The sequence below is a fragment of the Phyllobates terribilis genome, unplaced genomic scaffold (genome assembly GCF_046119375.1).
Source record: "Phyllobates terribilis strain yellow unplaced genomic scaffold, ASM4611937v1 Scaffold_9__5_contigs__length_417890890, whole genome shotgun sequence".
NCBI lineage: Eukaryota > Metazoa > Chordata > Amphibia > Anura > Dendrobatidae > Phyllobates > Phyllobates terribilis.
The window spans coordinates 287,794,299-287,815,219 of record NW_027362769.1 but is presented as its reverse complement, the minus strand read 5'-3'; the positions used below and the strand labels follow the sequence as shown (position 1 = coordinate 287,815,219).

Here is a 20,921-nt window from a genome sequence, read left to right as displayed (position 1 = left end):
GGATAGACCCAAAGGTCCCCAGGAGCAGCGTACAATGAGTTACATAGTTACATAGGTTGTAAAAGACACGGGTCTATCAAGTTCAACCTTTCTCCACCAGTTATACATTCTCTATTGCAATCTGCCAATAAACCTCTGGATGTACGTTAAATAGATTGTTACCAACCTCTTGATATCATATAGTAACAAAGGAAATAGAAATAAGTCCCACAAAGTACATCCAAAGTACAATTAATACATTTTACTTACTCCACTATCACTCTGAAAGAAAAAAAAGTTAAATTAAAAAGAATAAAACTTGTGGCAGATACTTAATATTTGATCATTACACAGATGCAACAACAAACCAACATAAACAGTTAAGTTTTCCAGGACGGGCAAATACTAGGACGGCAGATAAAAATGGAATGAAATAAGGAAACATTAGTCACCTTATGACCTTTTCTTGCACCTTTGCTGCCAATCACTGGCTTCAGTGGTCTGTACATAACAGCATCACCACTGAGGGGAGTGCTTGGCTGGAGTGGTCAGGCGGGTAGACAGCAAGCAGGGCTGTGGAGTCGGAGTCGGTATAAAATGGACTGACTCCGACTCCTAAAATATATAATAAATTGGGTACAGTAGTTCAATGCAGTTTGTGGGGAATATTTTTTCATAAGAATTTGGGAAAGTTATGAAATGTCCTATAAATGTCTGTCCTATTCCTGATCTAAGGGTCTAGACTTTTAGCGGAGATGAATCTGTGCTACAGTAAATTTATCACTTGAACATGAGCCATGTATGAGGGAGTTGGAGTCGTGGAGTCGGAGTCTGTGTCATGGAAATTGAGGAGTCGGAGTCGGAAGTTTGGTTTACCGACTCCACAGCCCTGACAGCAAGTCAACATTGCAGGAAAAAAAAAAAGACTGTCTGGGACTGCAACATGGTTGCATTGGAGCTGCAGACATTTATTGGGTAAGTACTGGTTTCTTTTTTTATTTATACCATTTCCTCCCTTTAACTTACTTTTGCCAATCACAGAAAACCTCTTTAAGCAGGCATTTGCCCCGGGCACAAACTTATAACCTTAATGGGCTGAAAACTGCTTTTTCACAGTCAGATGGACTGGGCAGTGTGACAGCAACCATTGTCATCTCCCTGATTACAGCCAATCACCAATGTCAAGGAAAATTACTGAGATGTTGATTGGTTGAGAAAAAAGGTAGTGCACATAGTTAATATATATGAGCCAGTCGATTCGCAGTAGTCCATGCCTGCCAGACGAGAGCCCTGCAAGCTGCCTCCTACTTGTCAGAGTCCTTGGCGCCTCTTCTGATTTGTAGGCACAACACTACGTCATCCTTATGGCGTGACATATAGATGACAACATGCCGGGGCCTCTAAGGAAAAAAAAACACTGGGGATTCCAGCTGACGGTAGGTGGTTTGGAAGTCACCCATCTAGCAGCCACATACTACTGACATGACTGTGGGAAAACAGTTCCTCCAAATCAATTTTCTCATCTCTAATAGTTAATATAAGAAACACTGGACATAGAGATACATTAAATCAGTCCTTTCCATAAAAGAGGTTTGAAACAGGATCTGCACACAATGGGACAGATTTCCTACTGTAAGCGTCCTTTGACACAAATGGTTTCATCTAGTTTTAGACCTATTTACTATGGGTTACAAACACTGCACCTTTCTGCAACAGAAGTTGTGGCCCCTCAGGGGCGGTAAGAAAGGGGAGGGGCTTCAATGCCACAAGGTGCACTAAGCTGCAACAAATTTTAGCAAAAAAGTGGGAAAAAGAAAGCCACACATTAATGAAAAGTTAGATAAAAGTGGCTAAAGATGCGCAAGCATGAGCCACAAAATTAGTACAATTTCAGACAGTCTAGTCTAAGATTGAACTTTCTAAATAAAGGAATGGAAATCTTTCCCATGAAAATAATCTTTATAGGATTGGATTAAAAAAAACAAAACACATTGTGACACACCCTTACATGACATTCTGAGTTGCTTGAAGAAAGTACCTTTTTTTGGAATTTTTTTATTAGCCAGAGACAGAGACACTCTATTTAGCCAATAAAGAAAGTGTGTAGAAAAAGTGTCTCTCACTCTGGAGGTATCATTGTGTCAGTGCATTGCACAGTCTGTATTCAATCTTCACCGTGTAATCAGCTCTTCTGGTTCCCGGGCCCCCCCAGCACATTGTAGTCAGTTGCTGGGGGCACCAGGCAGAGCAACAAGTAAATCTTATTATTCGGCAAATACTGGCATTATACATCTGACTTCATTTGCAATAACATTCAACTATAGGATTTGTGAGAAAAAGAACAAAAAGAATAAAACACTTAAAAGTGGATCATATGTTGAGATTAGCTCTGTAATTAGCAGTGTCATACCTGTGTTAGAAGGATGTTATCAAATAACTGCTGTGTTTCCGACTGATCTTTGGTGATGTCGGCATTAGCATTCATACCAAAAATCTCAGGGGACGGATTCAGAGGGAGGGTCTTTGTATATTCTACATAATGGTTGTACTGAGAAATAAAAAAAGAACTGTTAAATAAGGGTCAGAACTTTAATTTATATTTATGAGTCTTAAACTGCCTTAAAAGCATTAGCATCTTCCCATTATCTGCAGTGTCCTATAAGAAAAGTGCAAGACACGGCAAAGACACATAATCAGCATCACAGTGATGAAGAATGGGCATTAAAATATGAAGGAGGCTCCTTTCTCCTCTTTTCTGAATGTGGGTAATTGATCTAAATAATTGAATACACGTCCCTATATTTGGTAATGTCATCTAGTCACCGGGTGTAAATCATTTCTGTAGACTTTAAATCATAAAATAACATAGCTGTTTCACTCACTGACAGTCTAAGGGCATTTCATCTGCCTGCAATTTCATTATCTCTGTACAGCTAAAAGCTTTTTGGTTCAGTGCATACAATGGTTAATATCGATGTGCCATAGCATCACTACAGATGGGAGAAAATTTTCTGGGTTTAATGGACTTGTTGGCATAAAAGAAAGGCACAGTGATGGCTGTAAGATACTGCAACAAACTCTCTGCTCCGTCTATTCCAAATACAAGCATTGGTTACTGATATGTACAGTACAGACCAAAAGTTTGGACACACCTTCTCATTTAAAGATTTTTCTGTATTTTCATGACTATGAAAATTGTACATTCACACTGAAGGCATCAAAACTATGAATTAACACATGTGGAATTATATACTTAACAAAAAAGTGTGAAACAACTGAAAATATGTCTTATATTCTAGGCTCTTCAAAGTAGCCACCTTTTGCTTTGATGACTGCTTTGCACACTCTTGGCATTCTCTTGATGAGCTTCAAGAGGTAGTCACCGGAAATGGTCTTCCAACAATCTTGAAGGAGCTCCCAGAGATGCTTAGCACTTGTTGGCCCTTTTGCCTTCACTCTGCGGTCCAGCTCACCACAAACCATCTCGATTCGGTTCAGGTCTGGTGACTGTGGAGGTCAGGTCATCTGGCGTAGCACCCCATCACTCTCCCTCTTGGTCAAATAGCCCTTACACAGCCTGGACGTGTGTTTGGGGTCATTGTCCTGTTGAAAAATAAATGATGGTCCAACTAAACGCAAACCGGATGGAATAGCATGCCGCTGCAAGATGCTGTGGTAGCCATGCTGGTTCAGTATGCCTTCAATTTTGAATAAATTCCCAACAGTGTCACCAGCAAAGCACCCTCACACCATCACACCTCCTCCTCCATGCTTCACGGTAGGAACCAGGCATGTAGAGTCCATCCATTCACCTTTTCTGCGTCACACAAAGACACGGTGGTTGGAACCAAAGATCTCAAATTTGGACTCATCAGACCAAAGCATAGATTTCCACTGGTCTAATGTCCATTCCTTGTGTTCTTTAGCCCAAACAAGTCTCTTCTGCTTGTTGCCTATCCTTAGCAGTGGTTTCCTAGCAGCTATTTTACCATGAAGGCCTGCTGCACAAAGTCTCCTCTTAACAGTTGTTGAAGAGATGTGTCTGCTGCTAGAACTCTGTGTGGCATTGACCTGGTCTCTAATCCTAGCTGCTGTTAACCTGCGATTTCTGAGGCTGGTGACTCGGATAAACTTATCCTCAGAAGCAGAGGTGACTCTTGGTCTTCCTTTCCTGGGGCGGTCCTCATGTGAGCTTGTTCTTTGTTGCGCTTGATGGTTTTTGCAACTGCACTTGGGGACACTTTCAAAGTTTGCCCAATTTTTCGGACTGACTGACCTTCATTTCTTAAAGTAATGATGGCCACCCGTTTTTCTTTATTTAGCTGCTTTTTTCTTACCATAATACAAATTCTAACAGTCTATTCAGTAGGACTATCAGCTGTGCATCCACCTGACTTCTGCACAACACAACTGATGGTCCCAACCCCATTTATAAGGCAAGAAATCCCACTTATTAAACCTGACAGGGCACACCTGTGAAGAGAAAACCATTTCCGTGACTACCTCTTGAAGCTCATCAAGAGAATGCCAAGAGTGTGCAAAGCAGTCATCAAAGCAAAAGGTGGCTACTTTGAAGAATCTAGAATATAAGACATATTTTCAGTTGTTTCACACTTTTTTGTTAAGTATATAATTATGTGTTAATTCATAGTTTTGATGCCTTCAGTGTGAATGTACAATTTTCATAGTGATTAAAATACACAAAAATCTTTAAATGAGAAGGTGTGTCCAAACTTTTGGTCTGTACTGTATATTCTGTTTTTTAAAGGGAAGCTGCCACTCGTAAAATGCTATTTACCTGCAGATATAGGGTTAATCTGCAGGTAAATAGCGTTACAATGCGGCCTGGCCACCTTACTGAAAATGTAATTACCAAGAGAAAATTAACTTAATTTCTCCTGAGAGCCGCTGACTTTCAGTCATAGAGGAATTACAATCACAGCCCACAGCACTGCTCACTAAGCACGCCCCGACACTGTGATTGACAGCTTAATCTGTGCAGAGCTGGTCGTTAGTCAAAGTGCCGGAGCGTACTTACAGTTATTGTTCACTACAGTGATCAGTGCTGTGAGCAGTGACTGTAATCAATCCAATCACACCTTTATGACTGAAAGCCGGCAGCTCCCAGGAGGAAATAAGTTAATTTTCTTCCGGTAGCCGCATTTTCAGTAAGGCATCCGGTCAGCTTTGTAATGCTATTTACCTTGTAATTAAGTTTATATATCTGCAGGTACATCGCATTTTCCGAGGTGACAGGTTCCCTTTAAAGGCTCATTTTAACCACCAAACACATCAGCAATAAGCAATATACAATATATTGGAGAATAGACAATATGCACATTTATATAACTTGACAAATTTAAAAAAGCCCGAAGGCAAACAGTTTTAATGCTAAACAATGTTTTAACAAGAACAAAGGGAGAATATCAAGAATAAAATATATTAAATCTGCTAAAATATAAAAAATAGGCGAATGTTCATGTGTTTTTAAATGCATTGTTCATAATTTCAGTTAAAGGTTCTATTAAATTAATATATGTATTAATTAATGCAAAAACAATTATCATGTGATTAGTCCTTATACAGTTAAATGAAAAGTAAAATGTTAACTATATTATTTTTACATTGATGCACCATAATAATTATGCTTACATCTCCATCTGAAGGGGCATAGTAAATGCTGCTTGAGTCAAATTTGTAATTTTCATTTTTAGTTATTTCTGGGGTGAAGAATTTATTCAGAATGCTACGAAGCGTCCGACGGTCCCAGTCATCAGTCACTCTGCCTCCATAATTACACTCTCCTGTCATGTATCTTAGGGCATCATATGGTACCTCCTGTAACAACATGGACATCCGTTATAACAATATTAAAAAATGCAAACCTTCCGATATCCTCCGATTAGTGACGAATATAGAGCTCATGGGGCCCCATAGCAAACTATGTATATTTCAGAATGTTGACAACAAATTAAGCTGCTATAGAATGCAACTAGGAACAAAACTACTTACAGTGGATATATAATGTCTACACACACCTGCTGAATGGCAGGTTATCATGTAAGAAAAATCATACCAGGAAGAATAATTTCAGAACTTTTTCCACCTTATTGTCATGCATTATCTGAATAAATCCATTGAGAAGCAAACGGAAATCATTTTGAGGGATGAAATAAAAAATACCAAAACTAAAATAATATGGATGTATAAGTGTCAACACCCTCTCATAATTGATGATGTGGTTGTGTTCACAATTAGTTAATTATATTTCAACTCATGGTAAATAGTAGTCTGTACACAGCTGCCATAATTTAAAGTGATTATAATTAACCCCATATAAAGTTTAGCTGTTCTAGTAGGATTTTCCTGACATTTTCTTAGCTACATTTCATAGCAAAAGCCATTGTCTGTAAACAGCTTACAACACAGCAAAGGTATGTCATTGTTAAGTTATCAATAGAGAAGGGTACAAAAAAATTCAAAGGCATTATATATACCATGGCACACTGAACACCGTCATTAAGTAGTGGCTTACACTTGGGACAACAGTGACATTACCTAGAACCTCATAAAAAGATGAAAAGAGAAGACATATTGATAGGGAATTTAGATTGCGATATTGTTTGTGAAGCGCTGTGGAATTAATGGCGCTATATAAGTAAGTAAAATAAATAAATAAAGAGAAGAAGCAAATTGGTCTGGGATGCTGCCTAGAGGCCTACAGCAATATTAAAAGAGCTTCAAGAATTTCTGGCAAGTACTGGCTGTGTACGGCATGTGACAACAATCCCACATGTTCTTCATATGTCTGGCATATGGGGTGAGGTGGCAAAACTGAATCCTTTTATTACAAAGAAAAACATTCAAGACCGGCTATTCTTTGCCAAAACCTACATCAAGTCTGCCACAATCATGTGGGAAAATGTGTCATAGTCTGATGAAACCAAGATTGAACTTTTTGGTCTTTATTCCAAAAGTTATGCTTGGTGCAAAGCCAACACTGCACAGCACTAAAAGAATACTATACCAACAGCAAAGCGTGGTGGAGGCAGCATTTTGCTTTGGGACTGTTTTTCATCAGCTTGAACTGGGGCTTTAATCGAGGTTGGAGGGAATTATGAACAGTTCCAAATATCAGTCAATTTTGCAACAAAACCTTTAGGCATTTGCTACAAAGCTGAAGATGAGGAGGAATTTCAACCTTTCAGCACAACAAAAACCTTAAAGGGGTTTCCCACAAAGTTAATTTTAAAATTGATTTTAATCAATACATCTTGGATAATAATAATTTCCACAATTGTATGTGTTTAAAAAAATGTCCTTGAGCTGAGATAATCTTATAAATGTGCCCCTGCTGTGTACTGTGTAATGGTTGTGTCTGACCATACAGGGACATGGTCTGATCATACCATATCTCATGGTCAGGGGAGGAAACAAAAAAGTATACAGATAGCACAGCATGGGATCACAGCTAATTCTTTTTGTGTGAAAAAGCATTTCCCTGCCTGTTTTTAAAAAATGTTTTACTTCAAAGAAAGAAGTATATGTAATGAGTGTATACTTTTTTACTTCCTCCCCAGCCCAGGAGCTGTGGTATGATCAGAGCATGTTCCTCCATGGTGAGACACAGCAGGGGCACATTTATAAGATTATCTCAGCACAGGAACATTTTTTTAAACACATCCAATTGTGGAAATTATTATTATTCCAAGATCTATTGATTAAAATTAACTTTGTTTATGGGAAAACCTCTTTAAGGATCCCTTCAAATCAACTAAACAATGGCTTGCCTCAAGCTTTAGTTTTAGTGGCCCAGCCAGAGCCCAGACCTGAATCCAATTGAAAATCTATGGGTGATCTGAAGAGGACAGTAAACAGAAGATACTCTCGCAATCTGACAGATATAGAGCGCTACTGCGAAGAGTAGGCAAATATTGCCACTTCGAGATGTGCCATGAGGATACACTTCTACCCAAAAAGACTGAATGCTGTTATAAATTCAAAGGGTGCTTTAACAAGTATTAGTTTAAGGATGTGCATATTTATGCAACCAAATTATTTTAGTTTATTTTTGTTTTGCCACCCGTAACAATTTTAGTTATTTTTCAATTGAATTGTACAGATTATAGGTGACATTAAAGCTGGAAAAAAATCTGAAATTATTCTTCCTGGTATGATTTTTTTTACATGACAAAAACCTAACATTTTTTTCCATATTTTTTTTCAATAAACTCACACAAAGAATTACAACTTGCTTTTATTTGCACATTGGTAAAGCTGTATGAGGGCTTGTGGGTTTTTGTTGTACTTTTTATTGCCTTTATTTTGGGGAATATATAGTACTTTTGCAGAAAAATTTTATGAAACAAAATAATAATAATTTTATGTCACCACTGTCCAAGACCCATAACTTTTTTTATACTCCTAGTCACTCCTAGTCGTAGCCAAATTCGGGCTTGTTTTTTTGTGTGGGGTAAGTGGCATGTTTTTTTATTTTGGGGTTATAAGTAATATTAATGTTTGAATTTATTTAATTTTTTCACATTAAAATCATGCTAAAACCAGAAATACCATTATAGCTTTTGCATCATTTTATTCATACTATAAATTAAATTTAGATAGCAGTAATACGAAATATTATTCATAATAAATAAATACTTGTTAAGGAACATTCTACACAGTCTACATATTTTCGACAAATACCGTATTTGTACAATGGGATTCTTTGATTGCTTACACAATCTTTAGAAAGCAATGCCATATCAGGCATGCAAATGAGGCCTGAGCCTATGCTATCCACTAGTTATACTAAAGTACAGAAAGTAATGGTACATCCATTTGCAGGAAGGGTTAAAAACAAAGTTTAACCTTTTAATATTACTTGAAATTTACATGTAAAATCCCTCAATTAGAATTCATTATTTTAGCCAAAGTCTAATTTAAATTTCACAACAAAGTTATGATCAGATGTATGTTTTTTTAAATAAACATATCCCAACATAAATCACTGCCATTAGCTTTCACAATGAAGACATTTTCAGCTCCTTACATCATACTGATTTAGGAACATATTCAATTGTTGAACGCTAATTCTCATGTCTGTCTCGTTAAATTCATAAGGAATATTCCATCCCAGTGGGCCAAATTTTCTTCTTTCTTGAACGAGAGCATGAAAGAAACACAGTCCATAAAGCAGTTTCTTGAACTCCGGCTAAGAAAAAGAAAAAACAAAACACAAAATTGGAAGGAAGCTTGCTTGATTTGACATAATAAAGGAATATTATGTGTATGAAAGGGTACTGTGCAAATAGTATGAATAATGTTCATTAGTTAATGGCTACATGGTAAACTGCAATCACTATAGCTTCATAGCCATGTGGCCATTAACATTTGCAATCCAACAGCTTTTCAGCCGCAATCATTTTGTAGCACCACTCCGATCAGCATGCCGACATGGTGCTGGCTGCCATGTAGTTGCTCTTCGGACATAACATGTGAAGCTACCCTTAGTATATTTGTTTTTTTTCAATTTTCATTTAATAAATATATATAGATATGAATAGACTCTTCCTATATCTAGATAAGCATACATAATAAAGCTTAGCAAAGTGCGAAGATCAGACATAAGATCTGCAGTCTGTGGTGTGAATATATTCTTGCTTAGCAAACAGTAAAGTAATAAAATGAGTCTTTGTTGGTCTTAAAGAATAACAGATTATGAAAATGGGAATCTTCAGTTTTCACCCGAGTTTCTTTTTAATAAAAGTGACTATTAGATCTAAATTTCAAGTAGTCACAAGAAGTGGCATGTTATTTATTTCTGCTACATTCTACTCTCTTAAACAATAGCATACATTGGAAATAAAATAATTCTGCTGGTGGCCAATTGCTATAAATCTAATAAATATTACTAACAAGCTTTTTGCAGCTACTGAAAAACTCAGGATCAGAGATAGGATCCATCAAGTATGAGCGGATAATGTTGGAGCGCAAGCCTTTGGGTGCCTCATTTGTCATCTTTACTCCATTCTGCAGTACTGAGACAGGGAAATTTGGTGATGGATAACTTGTAAGCCAGAGGCGAAAATCTGGATGCGTAGTCTCAGGATTCAGCTCCTGTGAAATGACAAAACATTAAACTATAAACATACACTGCAATCTAAACTCAACATGTCATGAATATTTAATGCTAGTTATAAACTCTACACAATGATTCTCTTCTTAGCCTCAGTTTGCCTAACTGGTTTATTAAAAATGAATTAAAAAAAATATCTCCATGTGTAAAATAAGCTTAGTTCACATTTTTGTATGAATTGGTTTCACGGCTTATCCCATTTTCAATTTTGATGCAGACTGGATCTCCGCAAACTTTTGCTGCAGTGAAGGTGTTCCAACTAGTGATGAGCGAACCTGCTCGGTTAACCCTTTAACCGAGCACGCTCGGGTCCTAACTGAGTATGTTTGGCGTGCTCGAAAACTGTGGTCAAGTCACCGCGGCTGCATGTCTTGCGGCTGTTAGACATCTGCGATACACGCAGGGATTGTCTGTTTGTTAGGCAATCCCTGCATGTGTTGCAGCTATCTAACAGTCTCAAGGCATGCAGCCGCGGCGACTTGAACAAAGGTTTTGAGCACGCCAAAGATACTCGGTTAGGACCTGAGCGTGTTCGGTTAAAGGGTTAACCGAGCACGTTCGCTCATCACCAGTCCCAACACGTTATAGGACGAATGGCCGCTGCAGCGCTACAGCCATTGAAAATTAAAATTGCAATGCCAAAAAAAAAAAAGTCATAAAATTCTGAAAATCACAGGATCTATAGACATCTTCATGATATGCAAATGACAAAAAAACGGAAACAGAATTTTCAAAACATCTCAGTCTATTCAGTAGTGAATATAGGTGCTATGTGCTCAAATACACACTTACATGCCTCAGGTGCTATCAGTGGGTTATTAGTGATTGTCTGAGGAATGTTCTGCTATGCTGAATACATTTGGGCAAATCATCAAGATCCACTGATGGCAGCTCCCTTTGCAATTGCCAACCAATGACATCCCAGATGAGCTCGATGGAAGACATATCCGGAGACATTGCAGGTCATGGTACCTGTGATTTCCATAATTCCGTAACTTTTCCTTTTTGGTATTGCACTTTCATTGTTGAAAAGTGCACTTTTATGCATCCATAGAAGTTCTAGTAACAGCGAAAAATAGACCCCTGTTACATCGGTTACTGTGAGGGCTTATCTGGGTCTGCTATGACCCAGCAGGTCTGCAAGGCCAGGTTGCACCTGGTGATCACTAGATCGTAGGGTCAAATATTGGTGACAGCACTGCCAGTTGATCTATTAAAGTGCTGTAGTTTCAATACAATCAGTGTTTTATCAGCAGGGGAGTATCACTGTCAGTTTAGGTTTTGCGTGCCAGGCAGTCCAGCTAATCTTTGTATTGCTGCCCCCACCACTGATTGGCAGCTTGCTGCCTATGCACAGTGTACACAGAAAGCTGCTAATCATAGGTATGTGTGGAGTTATACAGAGCTCAGCATCCAGACCACTGCTACATTTACAGCAGAAAAAACGGATTCTATCAAAAATACACCCAGCAGTCCAGTAAGTGATACATTGCTGGAATCAGGTTCTTTGCCTCTACATCATGCTGCTCTCAGATGGGAGCAAAAATCTGGTGAGAAAGACTCCATTTCAATCTTGCTACTCACATTTAAAATGGTGCGAATTAAAGCTGCTTGGTTATTTTCAGTTGATGAACTCTAATTTTCTAACTATAAAATGGACCCCACTATAAGATTCACATATAATCAACTACTAATCCATAATTCCATAGCTAAAGTTTTATTTTTCTTTATACAATGTTTTGTATGCTCTGTAAAAAGACTTCTAAGTGGTAGTTAGGTTATTGGTCTCGTACATAAATACAAATGTATTACGGTACTTTCTTTTTTAAATCAACAATATATAATCACATTTTAGCATTACATACTTGTGGTGATAAATGTCTTAAAATATAAGTGGTAGTAGAAAAATTGTTTTACAAATGTTTTTTCCCTTTGCAAAAGAGTATACATTACCAAATCTGTACTAAATCTAGCAGATGAGCCGTTGTGGTGTGCTGGTTAGCAAGAGGGCTATCGATTGTTTGACAAGTTGTATGGGAATCATTTTGCCTTAATTCTTTATTTTTAGAGTTACAGTACATTATTACATAAGTTAACAAAGGAAGAAGGTCCATCAAGTTCAATCTTTCTCCACCAATTATATATTATCTATCACTGTATTTGTTGTAAGAAAAGCATCCAGCCCTTTTTTAAATCCTGATATAGTTTCTGTCAATACTAACGCTTCCAGTCGAGCATTCCACAGTCTGACTGCTCTAACTGTAAAGAACCCTTTCCTATTTAGATGCCAGAATCGTCTTTCCTCCACACGTAATGAATGCCCCCTGGTGGTCTATATTTATAATATGTTAATAATCCAATACCTTTATTTGCATGGTGTGAAAACAGTGGCATGCTAAGTAATTATTGTACATTGAACCTGACTATCCAAGGGCTGGCTAGAGGAGGTAGATGATGTATTCTCCCTGGCTTCATGGGGAGGATTACAGGGGTGGAATAGTCAGGAGTTCCCTGCATGATTTTATAAGGCAATTGATTCCTTGCTTTCTAGTGCTACACAGATGAGCAATAGTTTGGGAACCTTAGTTGTGTCTGTGCAGAGAGCATCAGAGGGAGCAGTCATATGACTGCATTCTTGTAGGCAGCAGGGAATAACCTGCACATGCACAAGACTTTAGACATGTATGGAACCTGTACAAGGTACAACAACATTATGGTATGAAGACCACGCCGGGCATTTTTAGAAAACTATGCTTTTTTTTTTACAAATTAGTAAGTCCTATTTACACACATTTATTTAATACACATATAAAGAGAATCTGCCAGAGGGACATCATCCACCAAGTTATCTATATTGTGCTTGTAGCTCTTTCAAGGACAAGTCCAGCAATACAATTACATTTCTGTCTTTTACTGAGAAATCAGAGTTTTCATTCATATGCAAATGAGGCCGAAGAGCTATGCTAGATCTGAAACCTGTGACACTCCAAATCTCCAAAACTACATCAATTATTTGAGTTATTTTGAGAACCCTGCTATTAGAAGTGGAAATAAAAACAAAAGAGGTAGTTACTTACTGGTAACGGGATTTCTCAGAGCCCATGACAGCACCATGGAGAGAAGGGATCCGCCCCTTCAAGGACAGGAAACCTACAGATAAAAGGGCGGTACCTCTCTCCCACATCAGTTGTTTACAGAGCACGAGAGGACCTCCAGGTTATTAACATAAAAATATATCATCATTATAACGCTTATCACAAACACCCTGTGACTACACATAAACCACAAAAAATAAGTGTGCACACCCACGCGTGCAGGGAGGGAATATACAGCTGCTGTCATGGGCTCTGAGAAATTCCGTTACCAGTAAGTAACTACGTCTTTCTCCTTCCCCCATGACAGCACCACAGAGAGAATTGCAGAGAAATGAATCATTAGAGAGGGACCACCGCTTCCAGAACCCTTCAACCAAAAGTGAGGTCTGAGGAAGAGGCTAGGTCCAGCCGATAACGCTTAAAGAACGTAGAGGGGGACGACCATGTCGCGGATCTACATATCTGTTCTATAGAGACACCCCCTTTTTCCGCCCAGGAGGATGCCACTGCCCTTGTTGAGTGAGCTTTCAATCTCTCCGGAGCGGCTTCCACACTTGACGAGCATGCTAGAGAGATGGTGTCTCTTATCCATCTTGCCAACGTGCCTCTGGAAGATTTTAATCCTTTCCACAGCCCCTGGAAGCACACAAAGAGAGACTTATCCTTCCTACACTTGTGTGTGGCGGCTAGTTATTGGATTAGACATCTGCTGACATCTAATGTGTGTAGGTCTCTTTCCCCCCTATTCTTGGGGTTGGGGCAAAAGGACAGAAGGGTGACCTCCTGGGATCTGTGGAATCGTGATTCTACTTTTGGCAAGATCTGAGTAAAGAGGGGTCCTGCAGGCAAGGCCTGGATGTCGCTGACTCTATGCACTGACGCGAGTGCCACCAAAAGAGATGTCTTGAGGGATAGGGCTTTTAGAAATATATTGACTAAGGGTTCGAAAGGAGGTTTAGTCAAAGCCGTAAGGACCAAGTATAAATCCCAAGGAGGTGGATTCTGACTAGGGATGGGCCTAGATCTAGCCGAAGCTTTGATGAATCTAGATATCCACCGATTTCCGGCCAGATCACAATCGTTTAGTGCCCCTAATGCTGCCACCTGGATCTTCAAGGTGCTTGTAGCTAGACCCTGATCCAACTCCCCTGAATGAACTCTAGTATGGCCGTTAATGGAACCCCTCCTTCCAACAAGGTAGAGTTGCTTGATGTTCTAATCCAAAGATTAATGCTCGTCCAGTGTGCTTCTTTTCTGTTAAAATGACTGTAATGTAAATCAAATGAGCCCTATGTTAGTCAATGTGGTCAGTCTGGTGCCGGGGGTGTCCATCAATGCCCAAATCTGTTTGAGTTTGAAAGGAACTTTCTCCAGGCTTTCCCATAAAGTTTCATGCTAACGACTTTCCTACTCTGTAGCAATGTGGAAATTAAATTGGGGGAAAACCCTTTATTCCTTAGAAGAGCCCTTTCAAATTCCAGGCTGTCATGTGTAGGTTTGTTACCTGAAAATGAAAAACCGTCCACTGGGAAAGAAGATCCGGAATTTCCGAGAGTACCCAGGGGTCGGAAATGGACATCACCCTCAGCCAAGAAAACCACGTCCTCTTCGGCCAGAAGGGGGCGATTAGGATTACTCTTGCCTTGTCCTTCCTGATTTTTCTCAGAACCGCCAGAATCAAGGCAATCAGAGGAAAAGCATAGGCTACAGTGTGGTCCCATGGAATCATGAAGGCATCTAACGCTACCGGGTTTTCCTTAGGATCTATTGAACAGTTGGCAAATAGATCTATGGCAGGATGTCCCCACATTTCTGCAATCTGATTGAATATGGACTGTTTCAGTTCCCACTCGCCCTGTATCAGCTGGGTCCAGCTCAAAAAGTCTGCTCTGCGATTCGCTGTTCCTTTTATGTGTAGTGCTCATAGAGAGCCCAGATTGTCCTCAGCTAACTGGAAGATGAGATCTGTTACCTCCATCAGAGGACGGGACAGGGTACCTCCCTGGTGATTCAAGCATGCCTCTACCACCTGGTTGTCTGAGAACACTCTTACGTGATGAACCTGAAGAGTGTCTAGGAATTCTATTAGGGCGAACCTTACTGCTAGAAGCTCCTTCATATTCGAGGATACTAATCTTAGGTCCTCTGACCATACCCACTGTGCTATTTTGTCATTCAGGTGAGCCCCCCAACCTCTGGGGCTTGCGTCCATCCATGGTCAGTATCTGAGAGATTGTAATTACACACTGAATACCTCGGGTTAAATTGTCTACTTTCGTCCACCTGCCTAGAGAAAGTACAGCTTCTGGTGACAAGGTTAACTGACCTTCTAGAGAAATTTCATCTCTTAAAATTTCCCATTGCAAATCCCTGGTGTGCATCTGGGTCCACTGAACCGCCGTAATATAATCGGTCATGGAACCCAGGAGGGACATAGCTTTTTGCTTTTTGTCATAGAGGGGTGGTCCATTGTCCGAGATATTTGAGCTACAATTTTCTACATTTTCTCCCTCTGGAGGCGACACTCCTGATTCTTAGAATCTAATATAATCTACTGCTTCTTCTGTTGTTGTTGCTGTCGCTGCTGCTGCTGTGGCTGGAGATGCAGAATCTGCACCTCCAAGTGCTCCTGCTCGCTCATAGCTGATGGGGGCCGCCAGAGCACCATTTGAAGCAATTCTCTAGTGCTACTTGGTAAACCTACCCCGCTCTTTCTGCCGGATCACATCCGGCTGTTTCACTTCCAGGTCATTTTTTTTTCTCAACATCGGTGCGTCCCTGTGCATGCACTGTGGGGACTCCCAGCGCTGTATGTAGGCACGCGCAGTCAGGTTACCCACATTCACTGAGCCACCGTGTCATAGGGATGCCCCCCGGTGTGTCCCCACGCCTGCGCAATGAAACCCGGAAGTTCCGGGTGCACGGCTTCTCACCAGCGGCGGCCCGGGATGTGCACAAAGCAGGTGTTTGATGAAGATCTCCAGGGAGAGGCAGCACCCACGCTACAACGTCTTCTGATGCTGCTCCGCCTGGTCTTCTGTCCTTTGCTGCGCCTCCCCGCACACCCAGGAGACCCACTGACCCCAGCGGTGGCGCTTCAGGACACTGTGTCAGCCGAGGCAGGGACCCCCCGCTGCCTGGATCAGTCTGACCAGGCCTGGAATCCCACGTTTTCTCTCTTCCGGCAACTCTCAGGTATGCCTCTTCTTTTTTTCAGGTGCGCCAACTCCAGGTTGCCCGACAAGTACAGGAAACCAACTGATGTGGTTTAACTGTAGGTTTCCTGTCCTTGAAGTGCGGATCCCCTCTCCGTGGTGCTGTCATGGGGGAAGGAGAAAACAACAAATTCTGAATGAAAATAGAGGAACAAGAGAAACCAACTACAAACTAAAATGTGTCTATACAAATGCACAGAGCATGGGAAACAAAGAGAATTGGAGCTGCTAACACAGGAAGAGAGATATGATGTCATAAGCATCACTGACACTTAGTGGGATGAAACACATGATTGGAATACAAACCTTGAGGGCTACAACTTATTTAATAGAAACAGGATTAACAAGAGGGGAGGAGGTATTGCATTGTATGTTAGGAAAACATATATGTATATATCTCCACAGAGATCCAAGCTTCAGAGAATGGTAGCTCTGTAGAAACTGTTTGGGTAAGAATACAAGGAGAGAAGAATAGAAAGGATTGTAGGTGTTTACTATAGGCCACCTGGACAGACTGAAGATATGGATGAACTATTTTTACATCAGATGCCTCTGTACTCAAAAAAGTACGACATAGTGATCATGGGAGATTTTAAGTATCCAGATATTTGTTGGGAATCTCTGTCAGGTAAAAGTAATGGGTCCAGAAAATTCTTATCTTCTCTCACTGATAACTTTATTTTTCGAAAGGTAGAAGAGAGAACAAGAGGATCTGCCATCTTGGACCGGATTCTTACCAACAGGGAAGAAATGGTTGAGGAAGTAAAGGTCAAACCAAGAAGAGTCCCGGCACTCAAGTGTGAAATAATTAGCCGTTTATTGTAGTTTCAACATACAAGTCATCAGATGTTTCAGCCCATCCCCGGCTTTTTTCAATAATCATTATTGGCAGCGATCATGCTATGCTCGAATTTCGGATTACAAGAGGAGGAAGACCAGCGAGGACTCAGACTTTAAGGCTAAGTGCCCACGATGCAGAAATGCTCCGGATTTTTCCTGAGTGTTTCTGCATCTCCCTGGCAGAAAAAACGCATGCGGATTTTACATGTGTTTTTCCTGCCAGGGACAAGCGTAAGTGAAGGCTTTTTCACATGCATTTCCGCATGCGGGTTGTCAAGCGCTTTCCAAGCAATTTTAGCATCACTTGGAAAGTGCTTGGCAACTTGGTCACACTATATAAATCTATGCAACCGTTATGGATTTATATAGTGTGACCAAGTTAATAGTTGAAAAAAAGATTAAAAATGGTAAAAAAAAAACAAAAAAAACATTATACTCACCATCTGATGGCCCCCGATTTTTTCTCCGCTGCGTCTGGTCTCTTCTATGGCTCGCGGTGGTCTAAAAGGACCTGCCATGACGTCGTTTAGTCATGTGACAGGTCAGCGGTCGCGTGACCCGTCACATGACTAAATGACGTCATGGCAGGTCCTTTTAGACCATCGTCAGCCGTAGAAGAGACCGGACGCAGCAGAGAAAAGACCGGGGGCCATCAGAAGGTGAGTATAATGTATTTTTTTTATTTTCTTTTTTTTTTTTTTTTTTTTTTTACAGGTACCATGGTACCCGGGTCTGGAGGACAGTCTCCTCTTCTCCAGACCCGGGTACCATCCACACATTGAATCGCTTAATATCCGCATGTGCACATATAGTCATGCGGATATTAAGCGATTTAATGCAAGTAAGTGGCGGTGAAAACGCTGCGTTTACGCAAAATAATTGGTAGTGCTGCGGATTTTTCCGCAATGATAATCCGCATTGGAAATTTCCGCAGCATGTGCACAGCACATGCGGATTATCATTGGGGAACACTGCAGACCTTCTACCAAGCGTTTTTTAAGTGTTTCTGCAGCGGAATTGAAGCTGCGGAAACGCTTAAAAAGAGCATAGTGGGCACACAGCCTAAAGTTGGACTTCAGAAAGGCAGATTTTAATGGACTCAGAAAGAGGGTAGGAAAGGTCCAAAAAACAGAAATGTCCAAGAAGAATGGGAGATTTTGCTAAATGAAATTCTCATTGCACAATCAGTAACAATCCAAAAAAAGGAAGAATTGGAAGCATTTAAAGAGACTAGGATGGATGAACACAGAACTTAAACACTTGTTAAAAAGGAAAAAAAATGTATATTAAAAGAAACCTGGATGGATGAACAGAAATGTATATTAATGGAAAGAGAGGGCATGTCTAAAGAAGAATATAATGCTGTCTGCAGGGAATGCAGGGCAAGCCAGTAATGAAGTGAAGCGTGCAAGTGAGACCAAAAGCAATAAAAAATGATTTGGGAGGTATGTCAAAAGCAAAAGAAAAGCCAAAGATGCTATAGGAATTTTACAGGATGAAAAGGGTGAAGTGGTCAAAAACGATGTTGAGAAGACCAAACTTTTAAATTCCTATTTTGCATCTGTGTTCTCTAAGAAAGCAATTGTAACATAACTGATCTCCATGGTGCTATCGAAGGAATAAAAGAATCCACACTATAAAAAGAGAGATGATGAGGGAACACTTAGCTAATGTATATGTCCAGATGAATTACATCCTAGGGTACCCAGAGAGATAGCAGAGGAAATTGCAGAACCACTAGCCAGAATCTTTGAAAAATCCCAGAGAACAGGAGAAGTCCCAGAAGATTGGAGAAGGCAAATGTTAGAAATTGGAGCCAGGAAATTACACGCCAGTGAGCTTTACTTCTATACCAGGAAAGGTTTTTGAACAAATTATTAAACAGCGTGTATGTAAGTACTTGGATAAGAATACAGTAATTAACTTAAGTCAGCATGGGTTTGTAACAAACAAGTCATGCCAGACTAATCTAATTTCCTTCTATGATGGAATCACTGACTGGGTGGATCAGAAGTATATCTCGACTTCAGCAAAGCATTAGATAAGGTATCTCATACTATCCTTATTGAAAAAATGACCAAATATGTGATTGACAAGGCTATGGTTAGGTGAATTCATAACTGGCTCAGTGATAAAACTCAAAGAGTGGTAATAAATGATTGCAGATCCAATTGGAATAGTGTTTCAAGTGGCGTACCACAAGGCTCTGTCCTGGCCCCAGTGGTGTTCAACATTTTTATAAATGATCTAGCTAAGGGAACTGAAGGTAAACTAATCAAATTTGCAGATGATGCAAAGCTAAAAGGGATAGCTTAAGGCCCCGTCACACATAACGAGATCGCTAATGAGTCACGATTTTGGTGACGCAATAGCGATCTCACTAGCGATCTCGTCATGTGTGACAGGTAGCAACGATCAGGCCCCTGCTGTGAGATCGCTGATCGTTACAAAGCTTCCTGGACCATTCCTGGGTCGTTGCACTCCCGCTGGGCAGTGTGCATCGCTGTATTTGACACCTTATCAACGACCTCGTTAGCGATTCAGAACTGAGACATGTAGGCGTGCATAAATTGGACTTTTCTGCGCTCCTCGTCCCTGATTGGTGGTCACTACTGCGTCCTTGTTTTTTCAGATCCCACCAGCGTTCTCCGGCTGTGACTCCACTTTGAAGAAATCAGGCATCTTTAGCGAGGTATGTATTGTTTGGGGTCTCAAATGAATTTTCATTTTTAATGGAGACGCAGTAGAGATCCCATCTGACTGGAGACGCAGTGTTAAACCAAGGCCACCCAATCTGAATGCAGTAGCGTCCACCAACTGGAGATGAGGGGGGCGAGGAAAAGCAATTTTATGCACGCCTTTGTGACACAGTACAGTCCCTATCAAGGTGTGGATCGTTGAAATAGCTGCTGTGTGAAAGCGTCCCAACGACCACCGAGATCGTTGGTTAGATCGCTGGGGCGGCCGAGATCGTTGGAAAGTTCTCCATGTTTGACATCTCCCCAGCGATCCCAAAACCGTGACGCAATAACGATCTCGCTAGCGATCTCGTTATGTGTGACAGGGCCTTATCACTAGAGAAGACAGAAAGGATTCAGAAGGATCTAGATAAGCTTGAACAATGGGCAGTGACTATTTAACAGGGAGAAATGCAAGATTCTACTTCTGGGCAAGAAAAATGAAAATTACATCTACAGAATGGGAGGTATAGAACTACAGCAAGTATGAAAAAGACTTGGGTATACTAATAGATCACAGACTGCACTTGAGTCAACAGTGTGATGCAGCAGGAAAAATGGCAAACACAGTTCTGGGATGTATTAAAAGAAGCATAGAGTTTATATCACATGAAGTAATTGTCTCCCTCTACTCCTCCTTGATAAGGCCTCATCTGGAATACTGTGTCCAGTTCTGGGCACTATATTTAAAAAAAAGACATTGAAAAACTGGAGCAAATTCAGAGAAGATTTACCAGGATGGTGAGCGGCTGCAAAGTATGTCCTAAGAGAAACGCTTAAAGGATCTGGGAATGTTTAGCTTGCAAAAAAGAATGCTAAGAGGAGACTTAATAGCGGTCTTCAAATATCTGAAGGGCTGTCACAGTGTAGAGGGATCATCCTGATTCTCATTTGCACATGGAAATAGGAGAAGCAATGG

The 20,921-nt window shown here is 40.4% G+C and overlaps 1 protein-coding gene across 1 annotated transcript in view; it reads right to left on the bottom strand.

Moving 5' to 3' along the window:
* DNAH7 (dynein axonemal heavy chain 7) overlaps positions 1–20,921 on the bottom strand; it is a 505,238-nt gene that overhangs the window by 56,911 nt on the left and 427,406 nt on the right. The window contains exons 56-59 of the mRNA XM_073647873.1: positions 9,895–10,095; positions 9,029–9,190; positions 5,632–5,817; positions 2,390–2,527 (exon numbers count right to left, since the gene is read on the bottom strand). Coding sequence (XP_073503974.1) covers positions 2,390–2,527; positions 5,632–5,817; positions 9,029–9,190; positions 9,895–10,095 — 687 coding nt within the window. The remainder of the gene's footprint in view (positions 1–2,389; positions 2,528–5,631; positions 5,818–9,028; positions 9,191–9,894; positions 10,096–20,921) is intronic.